Source organism: Bombina bombina, chromosome 8 (assembly GCF_027579735.1).
Source record: "Bombina bombina isolate aBomBom1 chromosome 8, aBomBom1.pri, whole genome shotgun sequence".
NCBI classification, from domain to species: domain Eukaryota; kingdom Metazoa; phylum Chordata; class Amphibia; order Anura; family Bombinatoridae; genus Bombina; species Bombina bombina.
In genome coordinates this window covers 278386529-278411198 of record NC_069506.1, presented here as the reverse complement: position 1 = coordinate 278411198, position 24670 = coordinate 278386529, and the positions used below count along the sequence as shown (strand labels likewise).

At 41.1% G+C, this 24670-nt stretch overlaps 1 protein-coding gene across 4 annotated transcripts in view; it reads left to right on the top strand.

The window, feature by feature from the left end:
* Window positions 1–24331, top strand: part of PCSK7 (proprotein convertase subtilisin/kexin type 7) — a 258498-nt gene extending 234167 nt beyond the window's left edge. For all 4 annotated transcript variants that reach the window (XM_053691395.1, XM_053691398.1, XM_053691397.1 and 1 more), the window contains exons 15-16: window positions 18857–18974; window positions 23428–24331. In XM_053691395.1, the coding sequence (XP_053547370.1) occupies window positions 18857–18974; window positions 23428–23814 (505 nt within the window). In that variant the 3' untranslated portion in view covers window positions 23815–24331. The remainder of the gene's footprint in view (window positions 1–18856; window positions 18975–23427) is intronic.
* The last annotated feature ends 339 nt before the right edge of the window (window positions 24332–24670 follow it).

The following is a 24670-nucleotide window of genomic DNA, read 5'->3' as shown; positions in this document are numbered from 1 at the left end:
CGCTTCTCATCATTGTTGAAGCCCGGTGCTCTCAGAGTACAGCGAATGTCAGAGGGACGTGAAGAGAGTATCACTTATTGAATACAATGATTTCCCTAACGGGGGTCTATTTCATAGGTTCTCTGTTATCAGTCGTAGAAATTCATCTCCTACCTCCCTTTTCAGATTGACGATATACTCTCAATTTACCGTTACCTCTACTGATAACTGTTTCAGTACTGGTTTGGCTATCTGCTATATGTGGATGGGTGTCTTTTGGTAAGTATGTTTTTTTATTACTTAAGACACCTCAGCTATGGTTTGGCACTTTATGCATTTATATAAAGTTCTAAATATATGTATTGTACTTATATTTGCCATGAGTCAGGTTCATGTATTTCCTTCTGCAGACTATCAGTTTCATATTTGGGGAAAATAAACATTTTTTAAGAATTTTTTTTCTTATCTGGGGTTTAGTCTTTTTTTCAATTGACTACTTCTTGCAAATTGTGGGCAGTATTAGGCCCGTGGGTGCGCCAAATGCTAGACTTTATTGCGTCATTCTTGGGGTGAGAATTATTTTGGGCGCGAAAAATACGTCTATGACGCAACTTCATCATTTCCGGCGTCATAGTTGACGCTGAAGCCTTACACACGGTTGCGTCATTAGTGACGCAAGTGTGTCATTTCCGGTTATTATTGGCGCCAAAAAAGTTTTGAGTTACGTTGTGCGTCATACTTGGCGCCAAACTTTTTCATTATTTTAATACCCCATTGATGTTTGCCTCTTGCCTTTTTCTCTATCAGAGGGCTATGCTATTTGCATTTTTCCCATTCCTGAAACTGTCATATAAGGAAATTGATAATTTTGCTTTATATGTTGTTTTTTCTTTTACATTTTGCAAGATGTCTCAATCTGATCCTGCCTCAGAAGTTTCTGCTGGAACATTGCTGCCTGACATAGGTTCTACCAAAGCTAAGTGCATTTGTTGTAAGATTGTGGAAATTATTTCGCCGAATGTCATTTGTAATAGTTGTCATGATAAACTTTTACATGCAGATAGAGTGTCCATCAGTAATAGTACATTGCCAGTTGCAGTTCCTTCAACTTCTAATGTACATGATATACAGTACCTATGAATTTTAAAGAATTTGTTTCTGATTCTATCCAGAAGGCTTTGTCTGCATTTCCACCTTCTAATAAACGTAAAAGGTCTTTTAAAACTTCACATACAGTTGATGAAATTTCAAATGACCAACAACATAATAATTTATCCTCCTCTGATGAGGATCTATCTGATACAGAAGATCCTTCCTCAGACATTGACACTGACAAATCTACTTATTTATTTAAAATAGAGTATATGCGTTCTTTATTAAAAGAAGTGTTAATTACTTTGGCTATTGAGGTAACCAGTCCTCTTGATGTTGAGTCTAATAAACCTCCTGTGGTTTCTCCAGGGTTTTTTCCTATTCCTGAGGCTATTTCTGATATGATTTCTAAGGAAAGGAATAAGCCAGGTACTTCTTTTATTCCTTCTTCAAGGTTTAAAAAATTGTATCCTTTACCAGCAAATTCTATAGAGTTTTGGGAAAAAATCCCCTAAGTTGATGGGGCTATTTCTACTTTTGCTAAACGTACCACTATTCCTATGGAAGATAGCACTTCCTTTAAGGATCCTTTAGGTAGGAAGCTTGAATCATATCTAAGGAAAGCCTATTTATATTCAGGTCATCTTGTCAGACCTGCAATTTCTTTGGCTGATGTTGCGGCTGCATCAACTTTCTGGTTGGAGAATTTAGCGTAACAAGAATTGGATTCTGACATATCTTGCATTATTCGCTTACTGCAATATGCTAATCATTTTATTTGTGATGCTATTTTTGATATTATCAAAATTGATTTTAAATCCATGTCTTAGCTATATTAGCTAGAAGAGCTTTGTGGCTTAAATCTTGGAATGCTGATATTACATCTAAATCTAGATTACTATCTCTTTCTTTCCAAGGTAATAATTTATTTGGTTCTCAGTTGGATTCTATTATTTCAACTGTCACTGGGGGAAAGGGAGTTTTTCTGCCTCAGGATAAAAAAACCTAAGGGTAAATCTAAGGCTTCTAACCGTTTTCGTTCCTTTCGTCAAAATAAGGAACAAAAACTCAATCCTTCCCCCAAGGAATCTGTTTCCAATTGGAAGCCTTCCTCAAATTGGAATAAATCCATGCCATTTAAGAAACTAAAGTCAGCCCCTAAGTCCGCATGAAGGTGTGGTCCTCATTCCAGCTCAGCTGGTAGGGGGCAGATTTAGGTTTTTTAAGGATATTTGGATAAATTCTGTCCAAAATCAATGGATTCAGAGCATTGTCTCTCAAGGGTATCGAATAGGATTCAGAGTAAGACCTCCTGTGAGAAGATTTTTTCTCTCACGTTCCTATCCCCGGGGCCCAATCTGTTCCTATCCTCGGGGGCCCTCTCTGTTCCTATCCTCCAGGGCCCTCTCTGTTCCTGTCCCCAGGGGCCCTCTTTTTTCTTATCCCCGGGGGCCCCCTCTCTTCCTGTCCCGGGGGCCCTCTCTGTTCTTATCCCCAGAGGCCCTCTCTGTTCCTATCTCTGGGGGCCCTCTCTGTTCCTATCTCTGGGGGCCCTCTCTGTTCCTATCTCTGGGGGCCCTCTCTGTTCCTATCTCTGGGGGCCCTCTCTGTTCCTATCCCCGGGGGCCCTCTCTGTTCCTATCCCCGGGGGCCCTCTCTGTTCCTATCCCCGGGGGCCCTCTCTGTTCCTATCCCCGGGGGCCCTCTCTGTTCCTATCCCCGGGGGCCCTCTCTGTTCCTATCCCCGTGAGCCCTCTCTGTTCCTATCTTCGGGGGCCCTCTCTGTTCCTATCCTCCTGGGCCCTCTCTGTTCCTTTCCTTGGGGCCCTCTCTGTTCCTTTCCTCTGAGGCCCTCTCTGTTCCTATCCTCTGGGGCCCTCTCTGTTCCTATCCTCGGGGGCCCTCATTGTTCCTATCTCTGGGGGCCCTCTCTGTTCCTGTTCCTCATCTTCAAACTGATATACTCCCAGTCCCCTCTTTGCCTGTTTTTCTTGCTTGGGTTAAAAGCTGTTAACGAATCTAGCCCGGAGCGTAACTTCTTTTTCTTTCATGTAATTGGCAAGAGTCTGTGAGCTAGTGACGTATGGGATATACAATCCTACCAGGAGGGGCAAAGTTTCCCAAACCTCAAAATGCCTATAAATACACCCCCCACCACACCCACAATTCAGTTTTTACAAAGTTTGCCTCCTATGGAGGTGGTGAAGTTAGTTTTTGCTAAGATTTCTACGTTGATATGCGCTTCTCATCATTGTTGAAGCCCGGTGCTCTCAGAGTACAGCGAATGTCAGAGGGACGTGAAGAGAGTATCACTTATTGAATACAATGATTTCCCTAACGGGGGTCTATTTCATAGGTTCTCTGTTATCAGTCGTAGAAATTCATCTCCTACCTCCCCTTTCAGATTGACGATATACTCTCAATTTACCGTTACCTCTACTGATAACTGTTTCAGTACTGGTTTGGCTATCTGCTATATGTGGATGGGTGTCTTTTGGTAAGTATGTTTTTTTATTACTTAAGACACCTCAGCTATGGTTTGGCACTTTATGCATTTATATAAAGTTCTAAATATATGTATTGTACTTATATTTGCCATGAGTCAGGTTCATGTATTTCCTTCTGCAGACTGTCAGTTTCATATTTGGGGAAAATAAACATTTTTTAAGAATTTTTTTTCTTATCTGGGGTTTAGTCTTTTTTTCAATTGACTACTTCTTGCAAATTGTGGGCGGTATTAGGCCCGTGGGTGCGCCAAATGCTAGACTTTATTGCGTCATTCTTGGGGTGAGAATTATTTTGGGCGCGAAAAATACGTCTATGACGCAACTTCATCATTTCCGGCATCATAGTTGACGCTGAAGCCTTACACACGGTTGCGTCATTAGTGACGCAAGTGTGTCATTTCCGGTTATTATTGGCGCCAAAAAAGTTTTGAGTTACGTTGTGCGTCATACTTGGCGCCAAACTTTTTCATTATTTTAATACCCCATTGATGTTTGCCTCTTGCCTTTTTCTCTATCAGAGGGCTATGCTATTTGCATTTTTCCCATTCCTGAAACTGTCATATAAGGAAATTGATAATTTTGCTTTATATGTTGTTTTTTCTTTTACATTTTGCAAGATGTCTCAATCTGATCCTGCCTCAGAAGTTTCTGCTGGAACATTGCTGCCTGACATAGGTTCTACCAAAGCTAAGTGCATTTGTTGTAAGATTGTGGAAATTATTTCGCCGAATTTCATTTGTAATAGTTGTCATGATAAACTTTTACATGCAGATAGAGTGTCCATCAGTAATAGTACATTGCCAGTTGCAGTTCCTTCAACTTCTAATGTACATGATATACAGTACCTATGAATTTTAAAGAATTTGTTTCTGATTCTATCCAGAAGGCTTTGTCTGCATTTCCACCTTCTAATAAACGTAAAAGGTCTTTTAAAACTTCACATACAGTTGATGAAATTTCAAATGACCAACAACATAATAATTTATCCTCCTCTGATGAGGATCTATCTGATACAGAAGATCCTTCCTCAGACATTGACACTGACAAATCTACTTATTTATTTAAAATAGAGTATATGCGTTCTTTATTAAAAGAAGTGTTAATTACTTTGGCTATTGAGGTAACCAGTCCTCTTGATGTTGAGTCTAATAAACCTCCTGTGGTTTCTCCAGGGTTTTTTCCTATTCCTGAGGCTATTTCTGATATGATTTCTAAGGAAAGGAATAAGCCAGGTACTTCTTTTATTCCTTCTTCAAGGTTTAAAAAATTGTATCCTTTACCAGCAAATTCTATAGAGTTTTGGGGAAAAATCCCCTAAGTTGATGGGGCTATTTCTACTTTTGCTAAACGTACCACTATTCCTATGGAAGATAGCACTTCCTTTAAGGATCCTTTAGGTAGGAAGCTTGAATCATATCTAAGGAAAGCCTATTTATATTCAGGTCATCTTGTCAGACCTGCAATTTCTTTGGCTGATGTTGCGGCTGCATCAACTTTCTGGTTGGAGAATTTAGCGTAACAAGAATTGGATTCTGACATATCTTGCATTATTCGCTTACTGCAATATGCTAATCATTTTATTTGTGATGCTATTTTTGATATTATCAAAATTGATTTTAAATCCATGTCTTTAGCTATATTAGCTAGAAGAGCTTTGTGGCTTAAATCTTGGAATGCTGATATTACATCTAAATCTAGATTACTATCTCTTTCTTTCCAAGGTAATAATTTATTTGGTTCTCAGTTGGATTCTATTATTTCAACTGTCACTGGGGGAAAGGGAGTTTTTCTGCCTCAGGATAAAAAAACCTAAGGGTAAATCTAAGGCTTCTAACCGTTTTCGTTCCTTTCGTCAAAATAAGGAACAAAAACTCAATCCTTCCCCCAAGGAATCTGTTTCCAATTGGAAGCCTTCTTCAAATTGGAATAAATCCATGCCATTTAAGAAACTAAAGTCAGCCCCTAAGTCCGCATGAAGGTGTGGTCCTCATTCCAGCTCAGCTGGTAGGGGGCAGATTTAGGTTTTTTAAGGATATTTGGATAAATTCTGTCCAAAATCAATGGATTCAGAGCATTGTCTCTCAAGGGTATCGAATAGGATTCAGAGTAAGACCTCCTGTGAGAAGATTTTTTCTCTCACGTTCCTATCCCCGGGGCCCAATCTGTTCCTATCCCCGGGGCCCAATCTGTTCCTATCCTCGGGGGCCCTCTCTGTTCCTATCCTCCAGGGCCCTCTCTGTTCCTGTCCCCAGGGGCCCTCTTTTTTCTTATCCCCGGGGGCCCCCTCTCTTCCTGTCCCGGGGGCCCTCTCTGTTCTTATCCCCGGAGGCCCTCTCTGTTCCTATCTCTGGGGGCCCTCTCTGTTCCTATCTCTGGGGGCCCTCTCTGTTCCTATCTCTGGGGGCCCTCTCTGTTCCTATCTCTGGGGGCCCTCTCTGTTCCTATCCCCGGGGGCCCTCTCTGTTCCTATCCCCGGGGGCCCTCTCTGTTCCTATCCCCGGGGGCCCTCTCTGTTCCTATCCCCGGGGGCCCTCTCTGTTCCTATCCCCGGGGGCCCTCTCTGTTCCTATCCCCGGGGGCCCTCTCTGTTCCTATCCCCGGGGGCCCTCTCTGTTCCTATCCCCGGGGGCCCTCTCTGTTCCTATCCCCGGGGGCCCTCTCTGTTCCTATCCCCGTGAGCCCTCTCTGTTCCTATCTTCGGGGGCCCTCTCTGTTCCTATCCTCCTGGGCCCTCTCTGTTCCTTTCCTTGGGGCCCTCTCTGTTCCTTTCCTCTGAGGCCCTCTCTGTTCCTATCCTCTGGGGCCCTCTCTGTTCCTATCCTCGGGGGCCCTCATTGTTCCTATCTCTGGGGGCCCTCTCTGTTCCTGTTCCTCATCTTCAAACTGATATACTCCCAGTCCCCTCTTTGCCTGTTTTTCTTGCTTGGGTTAAAAGCTGTTAACGAATCTAGCCCGGAGCGTAACTTCTTTTTCTTTCATGTAATTGGCAAGAGTCTGTGAGCTAGTGACGTATGGGATATACAATCCTACCAGGAGGGGCAAAGTTTCCCAAACCTCAAAATGCCTATAAATACACCCCCCACCACACCCACAATTCAGTTTTTACAAAGTTTGCCTCCTATGGAGGTGGTGAAGTTAGTTTTTGCTAAGATTTCTACGTTGATATGCGCTTCTCATCATTGTTGAAGCCCGGTGCTCTCAGAGTACAGCGAATGTCAGAGGGACGTGAAGAGAGTATCACTTATTGAATACAATGATTTCCCTAACGGGGGTCTATTTCATAGGTTCTCTGTTATCAGTCGTAGAAATTCATCTCCTACCTCCCTTTTCAGATTGACGATATACTCTCAATTTACCGTTACCTCTACTGATAACTGTTTCAGTACTGGTTTGGCTATCTGCTATATGTGGATGGGTGTCTTTTGGTAAGTATGTTTTTTTATTACTTAAGACACCTCAGCTATGGTTTGGCACTTTATGCATTTATATAAAGTTCTAAATATATGTATTGTACTTATATTTGCCATGAGTCAGGTTCATGTATTTCCTTCTGCAGACTGTCAGTTTCATATTTGGGGAAAATAAACATTTTTTACGAATTTTTTTTCTTATCTGGGGTTTAGTCTTTTTTTCAATTGACTACTTCTTGCAAATTGTGGGCGGTATTAGGCCCGTGGGTGCGCCAAATGCTAGACTTTATTGCGTCATTCTTGGGGTGAGAATTATTTTGGGCGCGAAAAATACGTCTATGACGCAACTTCATCATTTCCGGCGTCATAGTTGACGCTGAAGCCTTACACACGGTTGCGTCATTAGTGACGCAAGTGTGTCATTTCCGGTTATTATTGGCGCCAAAAAAGTTTTGAGTTACGTTGTGCGTCATACTTGGCGCCAAACTTTTTCATTATTTTAATACCCCATTGATGTTTGCCTCTTGCCTTTTTCTCTATCAGAGGGCTATGCTATTTGCATTTTTCCCATTCCTGAAACTGTCATATAAGGAAATTGATAATTTTGCTTTATATGTTGTTTTTTCTTTTACATTTTGCAAGATGTCTCAATCTGATCCTGCCTCAGAAGTTTCTGCTGGAACATTGCTGCCTGACATAGGTTCTACCAAAGCTAAGTGCATTTGTTGTAAGATTGTGGAAATTATTTCGCCGAATGTCATTTGTAATAGTTGTCATGATAAACTTTTACATGCAGATAGAGTGTCCATCAGTAATAGTACATTGCCAGTTGCAGTTCCTTCAACTTCTAATGTACATGATATACAGTACCTATGAATTTTAAAGAATTTGTTTCTGATTCTATCCAGAAGGCTTTGTCTGCATTTCCACCTTCTAATAAACGTAAAAGGTCTTTTAAAACTTCACATACAGTTGATGAAATTTCAAATGACCAACAACATAATAATTTATCCTCCTCTGATGAGGATCTATCTGATACAGAAGATCCTTCCTCGGACATTGACACTGACAAATCTACTTATTTATTTAAAATAGAGTATATGCGTTCTTTATTAAAAGAAGTGTTAATTACTTTGGCTATTGAGGTAACCAGTCCTCTTGATGTTGAGTCTAATAAACCTCCTGTGGTTTCTCCAGAGTTTTTTCCTATTCCTGAGGCTATTTCTGATATGATTTCTAAGGAAAGGAATAAGCCAGGTACTTCTTTTATTCCTTCTTCAAGGTTTAAAAAATTGTATCCTTTACCAGCAAATTCTATAGAGTTTTGGGAAAAAATCCCCTAAGTTGATGGGGCTATTTCTACTTTTGCTAAACGTACCACTATTCCTATGGAAGATAGCACTTCCTTTAAGGATCCTTTAGGTAGGAAGCTTGAATCATATCTAAGGAAAGCCTATTTATATTCAGGTCATCTTGTCAGACCTGCAATTTCTTTGGCTGATGTTGCGGCTGCATCAACTTTCTGGTTGGAGAATTTAGCGTAACAAGAATTGGATTCTGACATATCTTGCATTATTCGCTTACTGCAATATGCTAATCATTTTATTTGTGATGCTATTTTTGATATTATCAAAATTGATTTTAAATCCATGTCTTTAGCTATATTAGCTAGAAGAGCTTTGTGGCTTAAATCTTGGAATGCTGATATTACATCTAAATCTAGATTACTATCTCTTTCTTTCCAAGGTAATAATTTATTTGGTTCTCAGTTGGATTCTATTATTTCAACTGTCACTGGGGGAAAGGGAGTTTTTCTGCCTCAGGATAAAAAAACCTAAGGGTAAATCTAAGGCTTCTAACCGTTTTCGTTCCTTTCGTCAAAATAAGGAACAAAAACTCAATCCTTCCCCCAAGGAATCTGTTTCCAATTGGAAGCCTTCCTCAAATTGGAATAAATCCAAGCCATTTAAGAAACTAAAGTCAGCCCCTAAGTCCGCATGAAGGTGTGGTCCTCATTCCAGCTCAGCTGGTAGGGGGCAGATTTAGGTTTTTTAAGGATATTTGGATAAATTCTGTCCAAAATCAATGGATTCAGAGCATTGTCTCTCAAGGGTATCGAATAGGATTCAGAGTAAGACCTCCTGTGAGAAGATTTTTTCTCTCACGTTCCTATCCCCGGGGCCCAATCTGTTCCTATCCTCGGGGGCCCTCTCTGTTCCTATCCTCCAGGGCCCTCTCTGTTCCTGTCCCCAGGGGCCCTCTTTTTTCTTATCCCCGGGGGCCCCCTCTCTTCCTGTCCCGGGGGCCCTCTCTGTTCTTATCCCCGGGGGCCCTCTCTGTTCCTATCTCTGGGGGCCCTCTCTGTTCCTATCTCTGGGGGCCCTCTCTGTTCCTATCTCTGGGGGCCCTCTCTGTTCCTATCTCTGGGGGCCCTCTCTGTTCCTATCTCTGGGGGCCCTCTCTGTTCCTATCCCCGGGGGCCCTCTCTGTTCCTATCCCCAGGGGCCCTCTCTATTCCTATCCCCGGGGGCCCTCTCTGTTCCTATCCCCGGGGGCCCTCTCTGTTCCTATCCCCGTGAGCCCTCTCTGTTCCTATCTTCGGGGGCCCTCTCTGTTCCTATCCTCCTGGGCCCTCTCTGTTCCTTTCCTTGGGGCCCTCTCTGTTCCTTTCCTCGGAGGCCCTCTCTGTTCCTATCCTCGGGGGCCCTCATTGTTCCTATCTCTGGGGGCCCTCTCTGTTCCTGTTCCTCATCTTCAAACTGATATACTCCCAGTCCCCTCTTTGCCTGTTTTTCTTGCTTGGGTTAAAAGCTGTTAACGAATCTAGCCCGGAGCGTAACTTCTTTTTCTTTCATGTAATTGGCAAGAGTCTGTGAGCTAGTGACGTATGGGATATACAATCCTACCAGGAGGGGCAAAGTTTCCCAAACCTCAAAATGCCTATAAATACACCCCCCACCACACCCACAATTCAGTTTTTACAAAGTTTGCCTCCTATGGAGGTGGTGAAGTTAGTTTTTGCTAAGATTTCTACGTTGATATGCGCTTCTCATCATTGTTGAAGCCCGGTGCTCTCAGAGTACAGCGAATGTCAGAGGGACGTGAAGAGAGTATCACTTATTGAATACAATGATTTCCCTAACGGGGGTCTATTTCATAGGTTCTCTGTTATCAGTCGTAGAAATTCATCTCCTACCTCCCTTTTCAGATTGACGATATACTCTCAATTTACCGTTACCTCTACTGATAACTGTTTCAGTACTGGTTTGGCTATCTGCTATATGTGGATGGGTGTCTTTTGGTAAGTATGTTTTTTTATTACTTAAGACACCTCAGCTATGGTTTGGCACTTTATGCATTTATATAAAGTTCTAAATATATGTATTGTACTTATATTTGCCATGAGTCAGGTTCATGTATTTCCTTCTGCAGACTGTCAGTTTCATATTTGGGGAAAATAAACATTTTTTAAGAATTTTTTTTCTTATCTGGGGTTTAGTCTTTTTTTCAATTGACTACTTCTTGCAAATTGTGGGCGGTATTAGGCCCGTGGGTGCGCCAAATGCTAGACTTTATTGCGTCATTCTTGGGGTGAGAATTATTTTGGGCGCGAAAAATACGTCTATGACGCAACTTCATCATTTCCGGCATCATAGTTGACGCTGAAGCCTTACACACGGTTGCGTCATTAGTGACGCAAGTGTGTCATTTCCGGTTATTATTGGCGCCAAAAAAGTTTTGAGTTACGTTGTGCGTCATACTTGGCGCCAAACTTTTTCATTATTTTAATACCCCATTGATGTTTGCCTCTTGCCTTTTTCTCTATCAGAGGGCTATGCTATTTGCATTTTTCCCATTCCTGAAACTGTCATATAAGGAAATTGATAATTTTGCTTTATATGTTGTTTTTTCTTTTACATTTTGCAAGATGTCTCAATCTGATCCTGCCTCAGAAGTTTCTGCTGGAACATTGCTGCCTGACATAGGTTCTACCAAAGCTAAGTGCATTTGTTGTAAGATTGTGGAAATTATTTCGCCGAATTTCATTTGTAATAGTTGTCATGATAAACTTTTACATGCAGATAGAGTGTCCATCAGTAATAGTACATTGCCAGTTGCAGTTCCTTCAACTTCTAATGTACATGATATACAGTACCTATGAATTTTAAAGAATTTGTTTCTGATTCTATCCAGAAGGCTTTGTCTGCATTTCCACCTTCTAATAAACGTAAAAGGTCTTTTAAAACTTCACATACAGTTGATGAAATTTCAAATGACCAACAACATAATAATTTATCCTCCTCTGATGAGGATCTATCTGATACAGAAGATCCTTCCTCGGACATTGACACTGACAAATCTACTTATTTATTTAAAATAGAGTATATGCGTTCTTTATTAAAAGAAGTGTTAATTACTTTGGCTATTGAGGTAACCAGTCCTCTTGATGTTGAGTCTAATAAACCTCCTGTGGTTTCTCCAGAGTTTTTTCCTATTCCTGAGGCTATTTCTGATATGATTTCTAAGGAAAGGAATAAGCCAGGTACTTCTTTTATTCCTTCTTCAAGGTTTAAAAAATTGTATCCTTTACCAGCAAATTCTATAGAGTTTTGGGAAAAAATCCCCTAAGTTGATGGGGCTATTTCTACTTTTGCTAAACATACCACTATTCCTATGGAAGATAGCACTTCCTTTAAGGATCCTTTAGGTAGGAAGCTTGAATCATATCTAAGGAAAGCCTATTTATATTCAGGTCATCTTGTCAGACCTGCAATTTCTTTGGCTGATGTTGCGGCTGCATCAACTTTCTGGTTGGAGAATTTAGCGTAACAAGAATTGGATTCTGACATATCTTGCATTATTCGCTTACTGCAATATGCTAATCATTTTATTTGTGATGCTATTTTTGATATTATCAAAATTGATTTTAAATCCATGTCTTTAGCTATATTAGCTAGAAGAGCTTTGTGGCTTAAATCTTGGAATGCTGATATTACATCTAAATCTAGATTACTATCTCTTTCTTTCCAAGGTAATAATTTATTTGGTTCTCAGTTGGATTCTATTATTTCAACTGTCACTGGGGGAAAGGGAGTTTTTCTGCCTCAGGATAAAAAAACCTAAGGGTAAATCTAAGGCTTCTAACCGTTTTCGTTCCTTTCGTCAAAATAAGGAACAAAAACTCAATCCTTCCCCCAAGGAATCTGTTTCCAATTGGAAGCCTTCCTCAAATTGGAATAAATCCAAGCCATTTAAGAAACTAAAGTCAGCCCCTAAGTCCGCATGAAGGTGTGGTCCTCATTCCAGCTCAGCTGGTAGGGGGCAGATTTAGGTTTTTTAAGGATATTTGGATAAATTCTGTCCAAAATCAATGGATTCAGAGCATTGTCTCTCAAGGGTATCGAATAGGATTCAGAGTAAGACCTCCTGTGAGAAGATTTTTTCTCTCACGTTCCTATCCCCGGGGCCCAATCTGTTCCTATCCTCGGGGGCCCTCTCTGTTCCTATCCTCCAGGGCCCTCTCTGTTCCTGTCCCCAGGGGCCCTCTTTTTTCTTATCCCCGGGGGCCCCCTCTCTTCCTGTCCCGGGGGCCCTCTCTGTTCTTATCCCCGGGGGCCCTCTCTGTTCCTATCTCTGGGGGCCCTCTCTGTTCCTATCTCTGGGGGCCCTCTCTGTTCCTATCTCTGGGGGCCCTCTCTGTTCCTATCCCCGGGGGCCCTCTCTGTTCCTATCCCCGGGGGCCCTCTCTGTTCCTATCCCCGGGGGCCCTCTCTATTCCTATCCCCGGGGGCCCTCTCTGTTCCTATCCCCGGGGGCCCTCTCTGTTCCTATCCCCGTGAGCCCTCTCTGTTCCTATCTTCGGGGGCCCTCTCTGTTCCTATCCTCCTGGGCCCTCTCTGTTCCTTTCCTTGGGGCCCTCTCTGTTCCTTTCCTCGGAGGCCCTCTCTGTTCCTATCCTCGGGGGCCCTCATTGTTCCTATCTCTGGGGGCCCTCTCTGTTCCTGTTCCTCATCTTCAAACTGATATACTCCCAGTCCCCTCTTTGCCTGTTTTTCTTGCTTGGGTTAAAAGCTGTTAACGAATCTAGCCCGGAGCGTAACTTCTTTTTCTTTCATGTAATTGGCAAGAGTCTGTGAGCTAGTGACGTATGGGATATACAATCCTACCAGGAGGGGCAAAGTTTCCCAAACCTCAAAATGCCTATAAATACACCCCCCACCACACCCACAATTCAGTTTTTACAAAGTTTGCCTCCTATGGAGGTGGTGAAGTTAGTTTTTGCTAAGATTTCTACGTTGATATGCGCTTCTCATCATTGTTGAAGCCCGGTGCTCTCAGAGTACAGCGAATGTCAGAGGGACGTGAAGAGAGTATCACTTATTGAATACAATGATTTCCCTAACGGGGGTCTATTTCATAGGTTCTCTGTTATCAGTCGTAGAAATTCATCTCCTACCTCCCTTTTCAGATTGACGATATACTCTCAATTTACCGTTACCTCTACTGATAACTGTTTCAGTACTGGTTTGGCTATCTGCTATATGTGGATGGGTGTCTTTTGGTAAGTATGTTTTTTTATTACTTAAGACACCTCAGCTATGGTTTGGCACTTTATGCATTTATATAAAGTTCTAAATATATGTATTGTACTTATATTTGCCATGAGTCAGGTTCATGTATTTCCTTCTGCAGACTGTCAGTTTCATATTTGGGGAAAATAAACATTTTTTAAGAATTTTTTTTCTTATCTGGGGTTTAGTCTTTTTTTCAATTGACTACTTCTTGCAAATTGTGGGCGGTATTAGGCCCGTGGGTGCGCCAAATGCTAGACTTTATTGCGTCATTCTTGGGGTGAGAATTATTTTGGGCGCGAAAAATACGTCTATGACGCAACTTCATCATTTCCGGCGTCATAGTTGACGCTGAAGCCTTACACACGGTTGCGTCATTAGTGACGCAAGTGTGTCATTTCCGGTTATTATTGGCGCCAAAAAAGTTTTGAGTTACGTTGTGCGTCATACTTGGCGCCAAACTTTTTCATTATTTTAATACCCCATTGATGTTTGCCTCTTGCATTTTTCTCTATCAGAGGGCTATGCTATTTGCATTTTTCCCATTCCTGAAACTGTCATATAAGGAAATTGATAATTTTGCTTTATATGTTGTTTTTTCTTTTACATTTTGCAAGATGTCTCAATCTGATCCTGCCTCAGAAGTTTCTGCTGGAACATTGCTGCCTGACATAGGTTCTACCAAAGCTAAGTGCATTTGTTGTAAGATTGTGGAAATTATTTCGCCGAATTTCATTTGTAATAGTTGTCATGATAAACTTTTACATGCAGATAGAGTGTCCATCAGTAATAGTACATTGCCAGTTGCAGTTCCTTCAACTTCTAATGTACATGATATACAGTACCTATGAATTTTAAAGAATTTGTTTCTGATTCTATCCAGAAGGCTTTGTCTGCATTTCCACCTTCTAATAAACGTAAAAGGTCTTTTAAAACTTCACATACAGTTGATGAAATTTCAAATGACCAACAACATAATAATTTATCCTCCTCTGATGAGGATCTATCTGATACAGAAGATCCTTCCTCGGACATTGACACTGACAAATCTACTTATTTATTTAAAATAGAGTATATGCGTTCTTTATTAAAAGAAGTGTTAATTACTTTGGCTATTGAGGTAACCAGTCCTCTTGATGTTGAGTCTAATAAACCTCCTGTGGTTTCTCCAGAGTTTTTTCCTATTCCTGAGGCTATTTCTGATATGATTTCTAAGGAAAGGAATAAGCCAGGTACTTCTTTTATTCCTTCTTCAAGGTTTAAAAAATTGTATCCTTTACCAGCAAATTCTATAGAGTTTTGGGAAAAAATCCCCTAAGTTGATGGGGCTATTTCTACTTTTGCTAAACATACCACTATTCCTATGGAAGATAGCACTTCCTTTAAGGATCCTTTAGGTAGGAAGCTTGAATCATATCTAAGGAAAGCCTATTTATATTCAGGTCATCTTGTCAGACCTGCAATTTCTTTGGCTGATGTTGCGGCTGCATCAACTTTCTGGTTGGAGAATTTAGCGTAACAAGAATTGGATTCTGACATATCTTGCATTATTCGCTTACTGCAATATGCTAATCATTTTATTTGTGATGCTATTTTTGATATTATCAAAATTGATTTTAAATCCATGTCTTTAGCTATATTAGCTAGAAGAGCTTTGTGGCTTAAATCTTGGAATGCTGATATTACATCTAAATCTAGATTACTATCTCTTTCTTTCCAAGGTAATAATTTATTTGGTTCTCAGTTGGATTCTATTATTTCAACTGTCACTGGGGGAAAGGGAGTTTTTCTGCCTCAGGATAAAAAAACCTAAGGGTAAATCTAAGGCTTCTAACCGTTTTCGTTCCTTTCGTCAAAATAAGGAACAAAAACTCAATCCTTCCCCCAAGGAATCTGTTTCCAATTGGAAGCCTTCCTCAAATTGGAATAAATCCAAGCCATTTAAGAAACTAAAGTCAGCCCCTAAGTCCGCATGAAGGTGTGGTCCTCATTCCAGCTCAGCTGGTAGGGGGCAGATTTAGGTTTTTTAAGGATATTTGGATAAATTCTGTCCAAAATCAATGGATTCAGAGCATTGTCTCTCAAGGGTATCGAATAGGATTCAGAGTAAGACCTCCTGTGAGAAGATTTTTTCTCTCACGTATCCCAGCAAATCCAGTGAAAGCTCAGGCTTTCCTGAAGTGTGTTTTAGACCTGGAGTCTTCATGCCAGTTCCTCTTCAGGAACAAGGTTTGGGGTTTTATTCAAATCTATTCATTGTCCCAAAGAAGGAAAATTTATTCAGACCAGTTCTGGATCTGAAAATTTTGAATCGTTATGTAAGAGTACCAGCTTTCAAGATGGTGACTATAAGGACTATTCTGCCTTTTGTTCAACGAGGACATTATATGTCCACAATAGACTTGCAGGATGCATACCTTCATATTCCGATTCATCCAGAACATTATCAGTTCCTGAGATTCTCTTTTCTAGACAAGCATTACCAATTTGTTGCTCTTCCATTTGGCCTAGCAACAGCTCCAATAATCTTTTCAAAGGTTCTAGGTGCCCTACTCTCTGTAATCAGAGAACAGGGTATTGTGATGTTTCCTTATTTGGACGATATCTTGGTACTAGCTCAGTCTTTACGTTCTGCAGAATCTCACACGAATCAACTAGTGTTGTTTCTTCGGAAACATGGCTGGAGGATCAATTTACCAAAACGTTTCTTGATTCCTCAGACAAGGGTCACCTTTTTAGGCTTCCAGATAGATTCAGTGTCCATGACTCTGTCTCTAACAGAGACGTTTAAAATTGGTTGCAGCCTGCCGGCACCTTCAGTCTCAGTCATTCCCTTCAGTGGCTATGTTCATGGAAGTTTTAGGTCTCATGACTGCAGTATTGGACGCGATCCCCTTTGCTCGTTTTCAAATGAGACCTCTACAGCTTTGTATGCTGAACCAATGGTGCAGGGATTATACAAAGATATCACAATTAATATCCTTAAATCCCAATGTACGACACTCTCTGACGTGGTGGATAGATCACCATCGTTTAGTTCAAGGGGCTTCTTTTGTTCGGCCAACCTGGACTGTGATCACAACAGATGCGAGTCTTTCAGGTTGGGGAGCTGTTTGGGGATCTCTGACAGCACAAGGGGTTTGGAAATCTCAAGAGGCGAGATTACCAATAAATATTTTAGAACTCCGCAATATCACAACAGTGGCATATGTCAATCATCAGGGTGGGACTCACAGTCCCCAAGCTATGAAAGAAGTATCTTGGATACTTGCTTGGGCGGAATCCAGCTCCTGTCTAATCTCTGCGGTGCATATCCCAGGTGTAGACCATTGGGAGGCGGATTATCTCAGCCGTCAGACTTTACATCCAGGGGAGTGGTCTCTCCATCCAGATGTGTTTTCTCAGATTGTTTAGATGTAGGGTCTTCCAGAGATAGATCTCATGGCCTCTCATCTAAATAAGAAACTTCCCAGATACCTGTCCAGGTCCAGGGATGTTCAGGCGGAAGCAGTGGATGCGCTGACACTTCCTTGGGGTTATCATCCTGCTTACATTTTCCCGCCTCTAGTTCTCCTTCCAAGAGTGATCTCCAAAATCATCATGGAACAGTCGTTTGTGTTGCTGGTGGCTCCAGCATGGCCACACAGGTTTTGGTATGCGGATCTGGTTCAGATGTCCAGTTGCCAGCCTCGGCCACTTCCGTTAAGGCCGGACCTACTGTCTCAAGGTCCGTTTTTTCCATCAGGATCTCAAATCAGGTTTCTCTGACTCAGTGATTAATACTATGTTACAAGCTTGTAAATCTGTCTCTAGAAAGATTTATTATAGAGTTTGGAAGACTTACATTTCATGGTGTTCTTCTCATAAATTCTCTTGGCATTCTTTTAGCATTCCTAGAATTTTACAGTTTCTTCAGGATGGTTTGGATAAGGGTTTGTCTGCAAGTTCCTTGAAGGGACAAATCTCTGCTCTTTCTGTTTTATTTCACAGAAAGATTGCTATACTTCCTGATATTCACTGTTTTGTACAGGCTTTAGTTCGTATTAAGCCTGTCATTAAATCAATTTCTCCTCCTTGGAGTCTTAATTTGGTTTTGAAGGCTTTACATGCTCCTCCATTTGAGCCTATGCATTCTTTGGACATTAAACTACTTTTTTGGAAAGTGTTGTTCCTTTTGGCTATCTCTTCTGCTAGAAGAGTTTCTGAGCTATCTGCTCTTTCTTGTGAGTCTCCTTTTCTGATTTTTCATCAGGATAAGGCAGATTTGCGGACTTCTTTTCAATTTTTACCTAAGGTTGTGAATTCTAACATCATTGGTAGAGAAATTGTTGTCCCTTCCTTGTGTCCTAATCCTAAGAATTCTTTGGAAAGATCCCTACATTCTTTGGATGTGGTAAGAGATTTGCAATATTATGTGGAAGCTACTAAAGATTTCAGGAAGACTTCCAGTCTATTTGTTTTATTTTCTGGTCCTTGGTTGAAACTTTTGATTCATCAAGCTTATTTGTAGTCGGGTCAGGCCCCGCCTCAGAGAATTACAGCTAATTCTACTAGATCAGTCTCCACTTCGTGGGCCTTTAAGAATGAAGCTTCAGTTGATCAGATTTGCAAAGCGGCAACTTGGTCTTCTTTGCATACATTTACTAAAGTCTACCGTTTTAATGGATTTGCTTCTGTAGAAGTCGTTTTTTGGTAGAAAAGTTCTTCAGGCAGCTGTTTCAGTTTGATTCTTCTGCTTTTGATTTAAGTATTTTTCTTTCAATTATGAGAATAAACTTATTTTTTTGGGTTGTGGATTAATTTGTTCAGCGGAAAATGGCTGTTTTTATTTTTATCCCTCCATCTCTAGTGACTCTTGCGTGGAGTTCCACATCTTGGGTATTGCTATCCCATACGTCACTAGCTCATGGACTCTTGCCAATCACATGAAAGAAAACATAATTTATGTAAGAACTTACCTGATAAATTAATTTCTTTCATATTGGCAAGAGTCCATGAGGCCCACGCTTTTTATGGTGGTTATGATTTTTTGTATAAAGCACAATTATTTCCAAATTTCTTTTGTTGATGCTTTCTACTCCTTTCTTTATCACCCCACTGCTTGGCTATTCGTTAAACTGAATTGTGGGTGTGGTGAGGGGTGTATTTATAGGCATTTTGAGGTTTGGGAAACTTTGCCCCTCCTGGTAGGATTGTATATCCCATACGTCACTAGCTCATGGACTCTTGCCAATATGAAAGAAATTAATTTATCATGTAAGTTCTTACATAAATTATGTTTTCCTCTTTCTCTCAGGTTTGTGGAAGAAGCCCAGAGTGGGGACTATCTTAACAGCAACTTCTCGCTTCCGTGCCCACCCGGCCTGGAAATCTCTGAACAGGAAATTTACGTGATCAGTAACAATATGCTGCGGGCAAGTATCAGTTTATGTGAGGGGGGGCTTATTCGTGATATTCAGTAGGTGAGTATCAGTGAGAGTGATGAGTTACATGTGATATACTGTAGGTGAGTATCAGTGAGAGTGATGAGTTACATGTGATATACTCTAGGTGAGTATCAGTGAGAGTGATGAGTTACATGTGATATGCTGTAGGTGAGTATCAGTGAGAGTGATGATTTACATGTGAGATACTGTAGGTGTGTATCAGTGAGAGTGATGAGTTACATGTGATATACTGTAGGTGAGTATCAGTGAGAGTGATGAGTTACATGTGATATGCAATCGGTGAGTATCAGTGAGAGTAATGAGTTACATGTGATATGCTGTAGGTGAGTATCAGTGAGAGTGATGAGTTACATGTGATATACTGTAGGTGAGTATCAGTGAGAGTGATGAGTTACATGTGATATACTGTAGGTGAGTATCAGTGAGAGTAATGAGAAAAGTAGGGCTGCAACCAGCGATTATTTTCATAATCGATTAATCGTCCGATTATTTTTTGGATTAATCGACTAATCGGATAAAAAATAAATAAATAAATTGTTTCCTATATTTAAAATAAAATCCATATACTTAGTGTTATAAATATAAACTTCTGACTAAAACTTTACATTAAAACAACTGTTGGTCCAATTTTTTAAGCAGCAGAACAAATTTTTATAATTAAGCAAAACAAAACCACAAACTGTTTGTAAAGAGGTAGAAGTAGAAAGAGGTAGACTATCACTGTTTATAACATTCTGTTATTCACTCTTTCAGAAGCTTTGCATTAAAATGCAAAAACGTCAACATGTTCACATGCTCCTGGCTGAGGCTGGCTCTCTTTTTGCAGCTATTTTGCCTGCAGCAGAGAAGAGGCACTCAGATGGTGTTGAGGTGCCTGAGATGCATAAGTAGGGTTTTGACAAATTTCACTAAGGTGGGCTATTTATCTTTGTTAGCTCTCCACCAATACAATGGACCTCTCAACAAAGTGAGCCTGGACTTCATTTTAACATAAAAATATCTTGAATATCTATATGCAGTGGTAAATAGCCATCTATAGGGTTAGGGGGGAAAATATCTAGTCCACTCTTAAAACAACAGATATATACTTACAGTGGTTGAATTTGGTACATATTCCAATTAATTAAAAATATATTTTTTAAAAAGGCAAAAGGGCTAAAGACTATATATCAGTAACAGGACACAGCCTTACACATTTATCTATAGAGTACATATAATCAGCAATAGCAGGCAATCCGCTAAAAATTGTGCAAACAGGTAATAGTGACATAAATTCATATAACAAATGCCATCAATCTAGGGCTAGGTGTAAATAACAAGCTCGTCACTATATCATGGAAAGCACAGTCCCGAATCACCTGATTTAATATAAACAATACAAATTATGACGCCTGTTTTATTTCTGGGTTGCACATAAGACAGGAGTAGTTGTAAACTTAAAAAGAAACTGATAGTGTCCTGAAAAAGTGAAAAGTAAACGTCTGTAGATGTTCCTTAGGCTAAGGGCATAACCATAAAACACAATACCATGTGCAGGAGCTCATCGGAGTGAAGCAGCTGGTGCTGTGCACAGACAACTAATTGCAAACCAACTAATCGATTATGAGATTAGTTGGCAACTATTTTCATAATCTATTATTATCGATTATGCCGATTAGTTTTTGCAGCTCTGAGTGAGAGTTACATGTTATATGCTGTAGGTGAGTATCAGTGAGAGTGATGAGTTACATGTGATATGCTGTAGGTGAGTATCAGTGAGAGGGATGAGAGTTACATGTGATATGCTGTAGGTGAGTATCAGTGAGAGTGATGAGTTACATGTGATATGCTGTAGGTGAGTATCAGTGAGAGGGATGAGAGTTACATGTGATATGCTGTAGGTGAGTATCAGTGAGAGGGATGAGAGTTACATGTGATATGCTGTAGGTGAGTATCATTGAGAGGGATGAGAGTTACATGTGATATGCTGTAGGTGAGTATCAGTGAGAGGGATGAGAGTTACATGTGATATGCTGTAGGTGAGTATCAGTGAGAGTGATGAGTTACATGTGACATGCTGTAGGTGAGTATCAGTGAGAGTCATGAGAGTTACATGGGATATACTGTAGCTGAGTATCAGTGAGAGTGATGAGTTACATGTGATATACTGTAGGTGAGTATCAGTGAGAGTGATGAGTTACATGTATTATGCTGTAGGTGAGTATCAGTGAGAGTGATGAGTTACATGTGAAATGTTGTAGGTGAGTATCAGAGAGAGTGATGAGTTACATGTGATATGCTGTAGGTGAGTATCAGTGAGAGTGATGAGTTACATGTTATATGCTGTAGGTGAGTATCAGTGAGAGTGATGAGTTACATGTGATATGCTGTAGGTGAGTATCAGTGAGAGGGATGAGAGTTACATGTGATATGCTGTAGGTGAGTATCCGTGAGAGGGATGAGAGTTACATGTGATATGCTGTAGGTGAGTATCAGTGAGAGGGATGAGAGTTACATGTGATATGCTGTAGGTGAGTATCAGTGAGAGTGATGAGTTACATGTGACATGCTGTAGGTGAGTATCAGTGAGAGTCATGAGAGTTACATGGGATATACTGTAGGTGAGTATCAGTGAGAGTGATGAGTTACATGTGATATACTGTAGGTGAGTATCAGTGAGAGTGATGAGTTACATGTATTATGCTGTAGGTGAGTATGATTGAGAGTGATGAGTTACATGTGAAATGTTGTAGGTGAGTATCAGAGAGAGTGATGAGTTACATGTGATATGCTGTAGGTGAGTATCAGTGAGAGTGATGAGTTACATGTTATATGCTGTAGGTGAGTATCAGTGAGAGTGATGAGTTACATGTGATATGCTGTAGGTGAGTATCAGTGAGAGGGATGAGAGTTACATGTGATATGCTGTAGGTGAGTATCAGTGAGAGGGATGAGAGTTACATGTGATATGCTGTAGGTGAGTATCAGTGAGAGGGATGAGAGTTACATGTGATATGCTGTAGGTGAGTATCAGTGAGAGGGATGAGAGTTACATGTGATATGCTGTAGGTGAGTATCAGTGAGAGTGATGAGTTACATGTGACATGCTGTAGGTGAGTATCAGTGAGAGTCATGAGAGTTACATGGGATATACTGTAGGTGAGTATCAGTGAGAGTGATGAGTTACATGTGATATACTGTAGGTGAGTATCAGTGAGAGTGATGAGTTACATGTATTATGCTGTAGGTGAGTATCAGTGAGAGTGATGAGTTACATGTGATATGCTGTAGGTGAGTATCAGGTAATAGTGATGAGAGTTACATGTGATAAAAACCTCCCTACTTCTGACATATGGCCTTGCAGTGACACAAAAGCTCAAGATGAACAAGACACTGTTTTATGTGACGTGGACCATGAGTAGAGAGAGAGGTGTACGTGACCACTAATATTAGGCTGGAGAGAGGTGTATGTGACCACGACTGATAGGAGGGAGAGAGGTGTATGTGACCACTACTGATAGGAGAGAGAGAGAGAGGTGTATGTGACCGCTACTGGCAGGAGGGAGAGAGGTGTATGTGACCACTACTGATAGGCGGGAGAGAGGTGTATGTGACTGCTACTGGTAGGAGGGAGAGAGGTGTATGTGACCACTACTTGTAGGAAGGAGAGATGTGTATGTGACCACTACTGGTAGGAGGGAGAGAGGTCTACGTGACCGCTACTGGTAGGAGGGAGAGAGGTGTACGTGACCGCTACTGGTAGGAGGTAGAGAGTTTTACGTGACCGCTACTGGTAGGAGGGAGAGAGGTGTATGTTACCGCTACTGGTAGGAGGGAGAGAGGTGTATTTGACCAATAGTGGTAGGAGGGAGAGAGGTATATGTGACCACTACTGGTAGGAGAGAGAGAGGTGTATGTGACCGCTACTGGTAGGTGGGAGAGAGGTGTACGTGACCAATACTGGTAGGAGGGAGAGAGGTGTACGTGACCAATACTGGTAGAAGGGAGAAAGGTGTACGTGACCAATACTGGTAGAAGGGAGAAAGGTGTACGTGACCAATACTGGTAGAAGGAAGAAAGGTGTAGGTGACCAATACTGGTAGGAGAGAGAGAGGTGTATTTGACCAATACTGGTACGAGGGAGAGAGGTGTATGTGACCGCTACTGGCAGGAGAGAGAGAGGTGTATGTGACCGCTACTGGTAGGTGGGAGAGAGGTGTATGTGACCACTACTGGTAGGAGGGAGAGAGGTGTATGTAGGGGAGACTACAAAAGAGTTCTAGGAACTTCTATCTACCTCAATCAGGTGCTAGGTTTATACCCCGGTAGTACCTGTATATAACACTATATCTGTGTCAAGATATTCTCCTGTTGCTTCCTAATATCTTAGTATTTTCTTTGCCTTACCCTGTCCTTCATTTTCTTACTTCTTTCCTTCCAGACCTTGATGCTCCTTGGCTGTTTTGCTGTGTTCTGGTCTGTATATTACACACTGGAGACATTCCTGTCCCGAATGTCAGACAACGGGGACCTGGAGATGAATTTTGAGGTGCCATGTTGTGGCCGGACCTATGCCCAAGGAGACCACTGCCCACGACAGCTACAGACAGGCTCTGAGACACTTCCTCTCTGTGGGATAAAGGATGGGGCTTTTGATGAAGAGGAGACCTTAGACACCCACCAACACATGGAAATAAATATAGAGCAAAGCTCTAATTGTGCAGGGCGTGGACACCTCCTGACTTCTGACATATGGTCTTGCAGTGACACAAAAGCTCAAGATGAACAAAACACTGTTTTATGTGACGTGGGCCCTGAGTACAAGTGACCATTGAGTTGCTGCCGTAATTAGTAAGCAGCACCGACACACAAGCTGCTTTACTTATGATGCACTAAATCTAGTATGTGAGTCTCACTCACCCTTCACTATGCCGATAACCAGGACAGGTTTAGGCAGTGCTGGGTGTTACATGTAAGGAACAATTTTGTACTGCACACTTCCAGGACAGGCTCAGACAGTGCTGGTTTATACAGGTTGGGGGTTGGGAATATATATCTATATATGCCAAATTTGGTTTGTCTGTAATTTTATTTGTAATTCTATTTTGATACGGGTAAGCATTGGACATGTCTGAGATTTGTCTTGTGCGCTATGTGTCATCCTGTAATTTTGGGCTGGAATTTTTATATTTAAAATGATTTTACGGTGACAGAGAATTATCCTTGTGATTGTGGAAGCTTTTTTATTCCACGCCCTGTCTGTACTTAGCTGTTTGTTCTGATGTCTTCCGGTCACATTTCTGTTCTTTGTTATGCTCAGAGAATAATCCAATATTTTTAACTTATTTTTTTTAACTTCTTTGATTTAATATTTAAAATATCAGCCTGATTAGTAGCTGCTGGGAAATCGCCCACCTGTGGCCTTATTACGTTCTGTGGGTAGAATAGATCCAGCTCAGCGCACGGAGCCTCAAACATAAACATACAAAACTCACTGTCACAGCTAATCCTTATGGCTCTCATACAAACATTTTATTGCGATCTAATAAACCAAACTAAACATTAAAATAAGGTGTAGCGCACGTATCTCACAGCCGTGTGTTACTAATAAGGTGTAGCGCACGTATCTCACAGCCGTGTGTTACTAATAAGGTGTAGCGCACGTATCTCACAGCCGTGTGTTA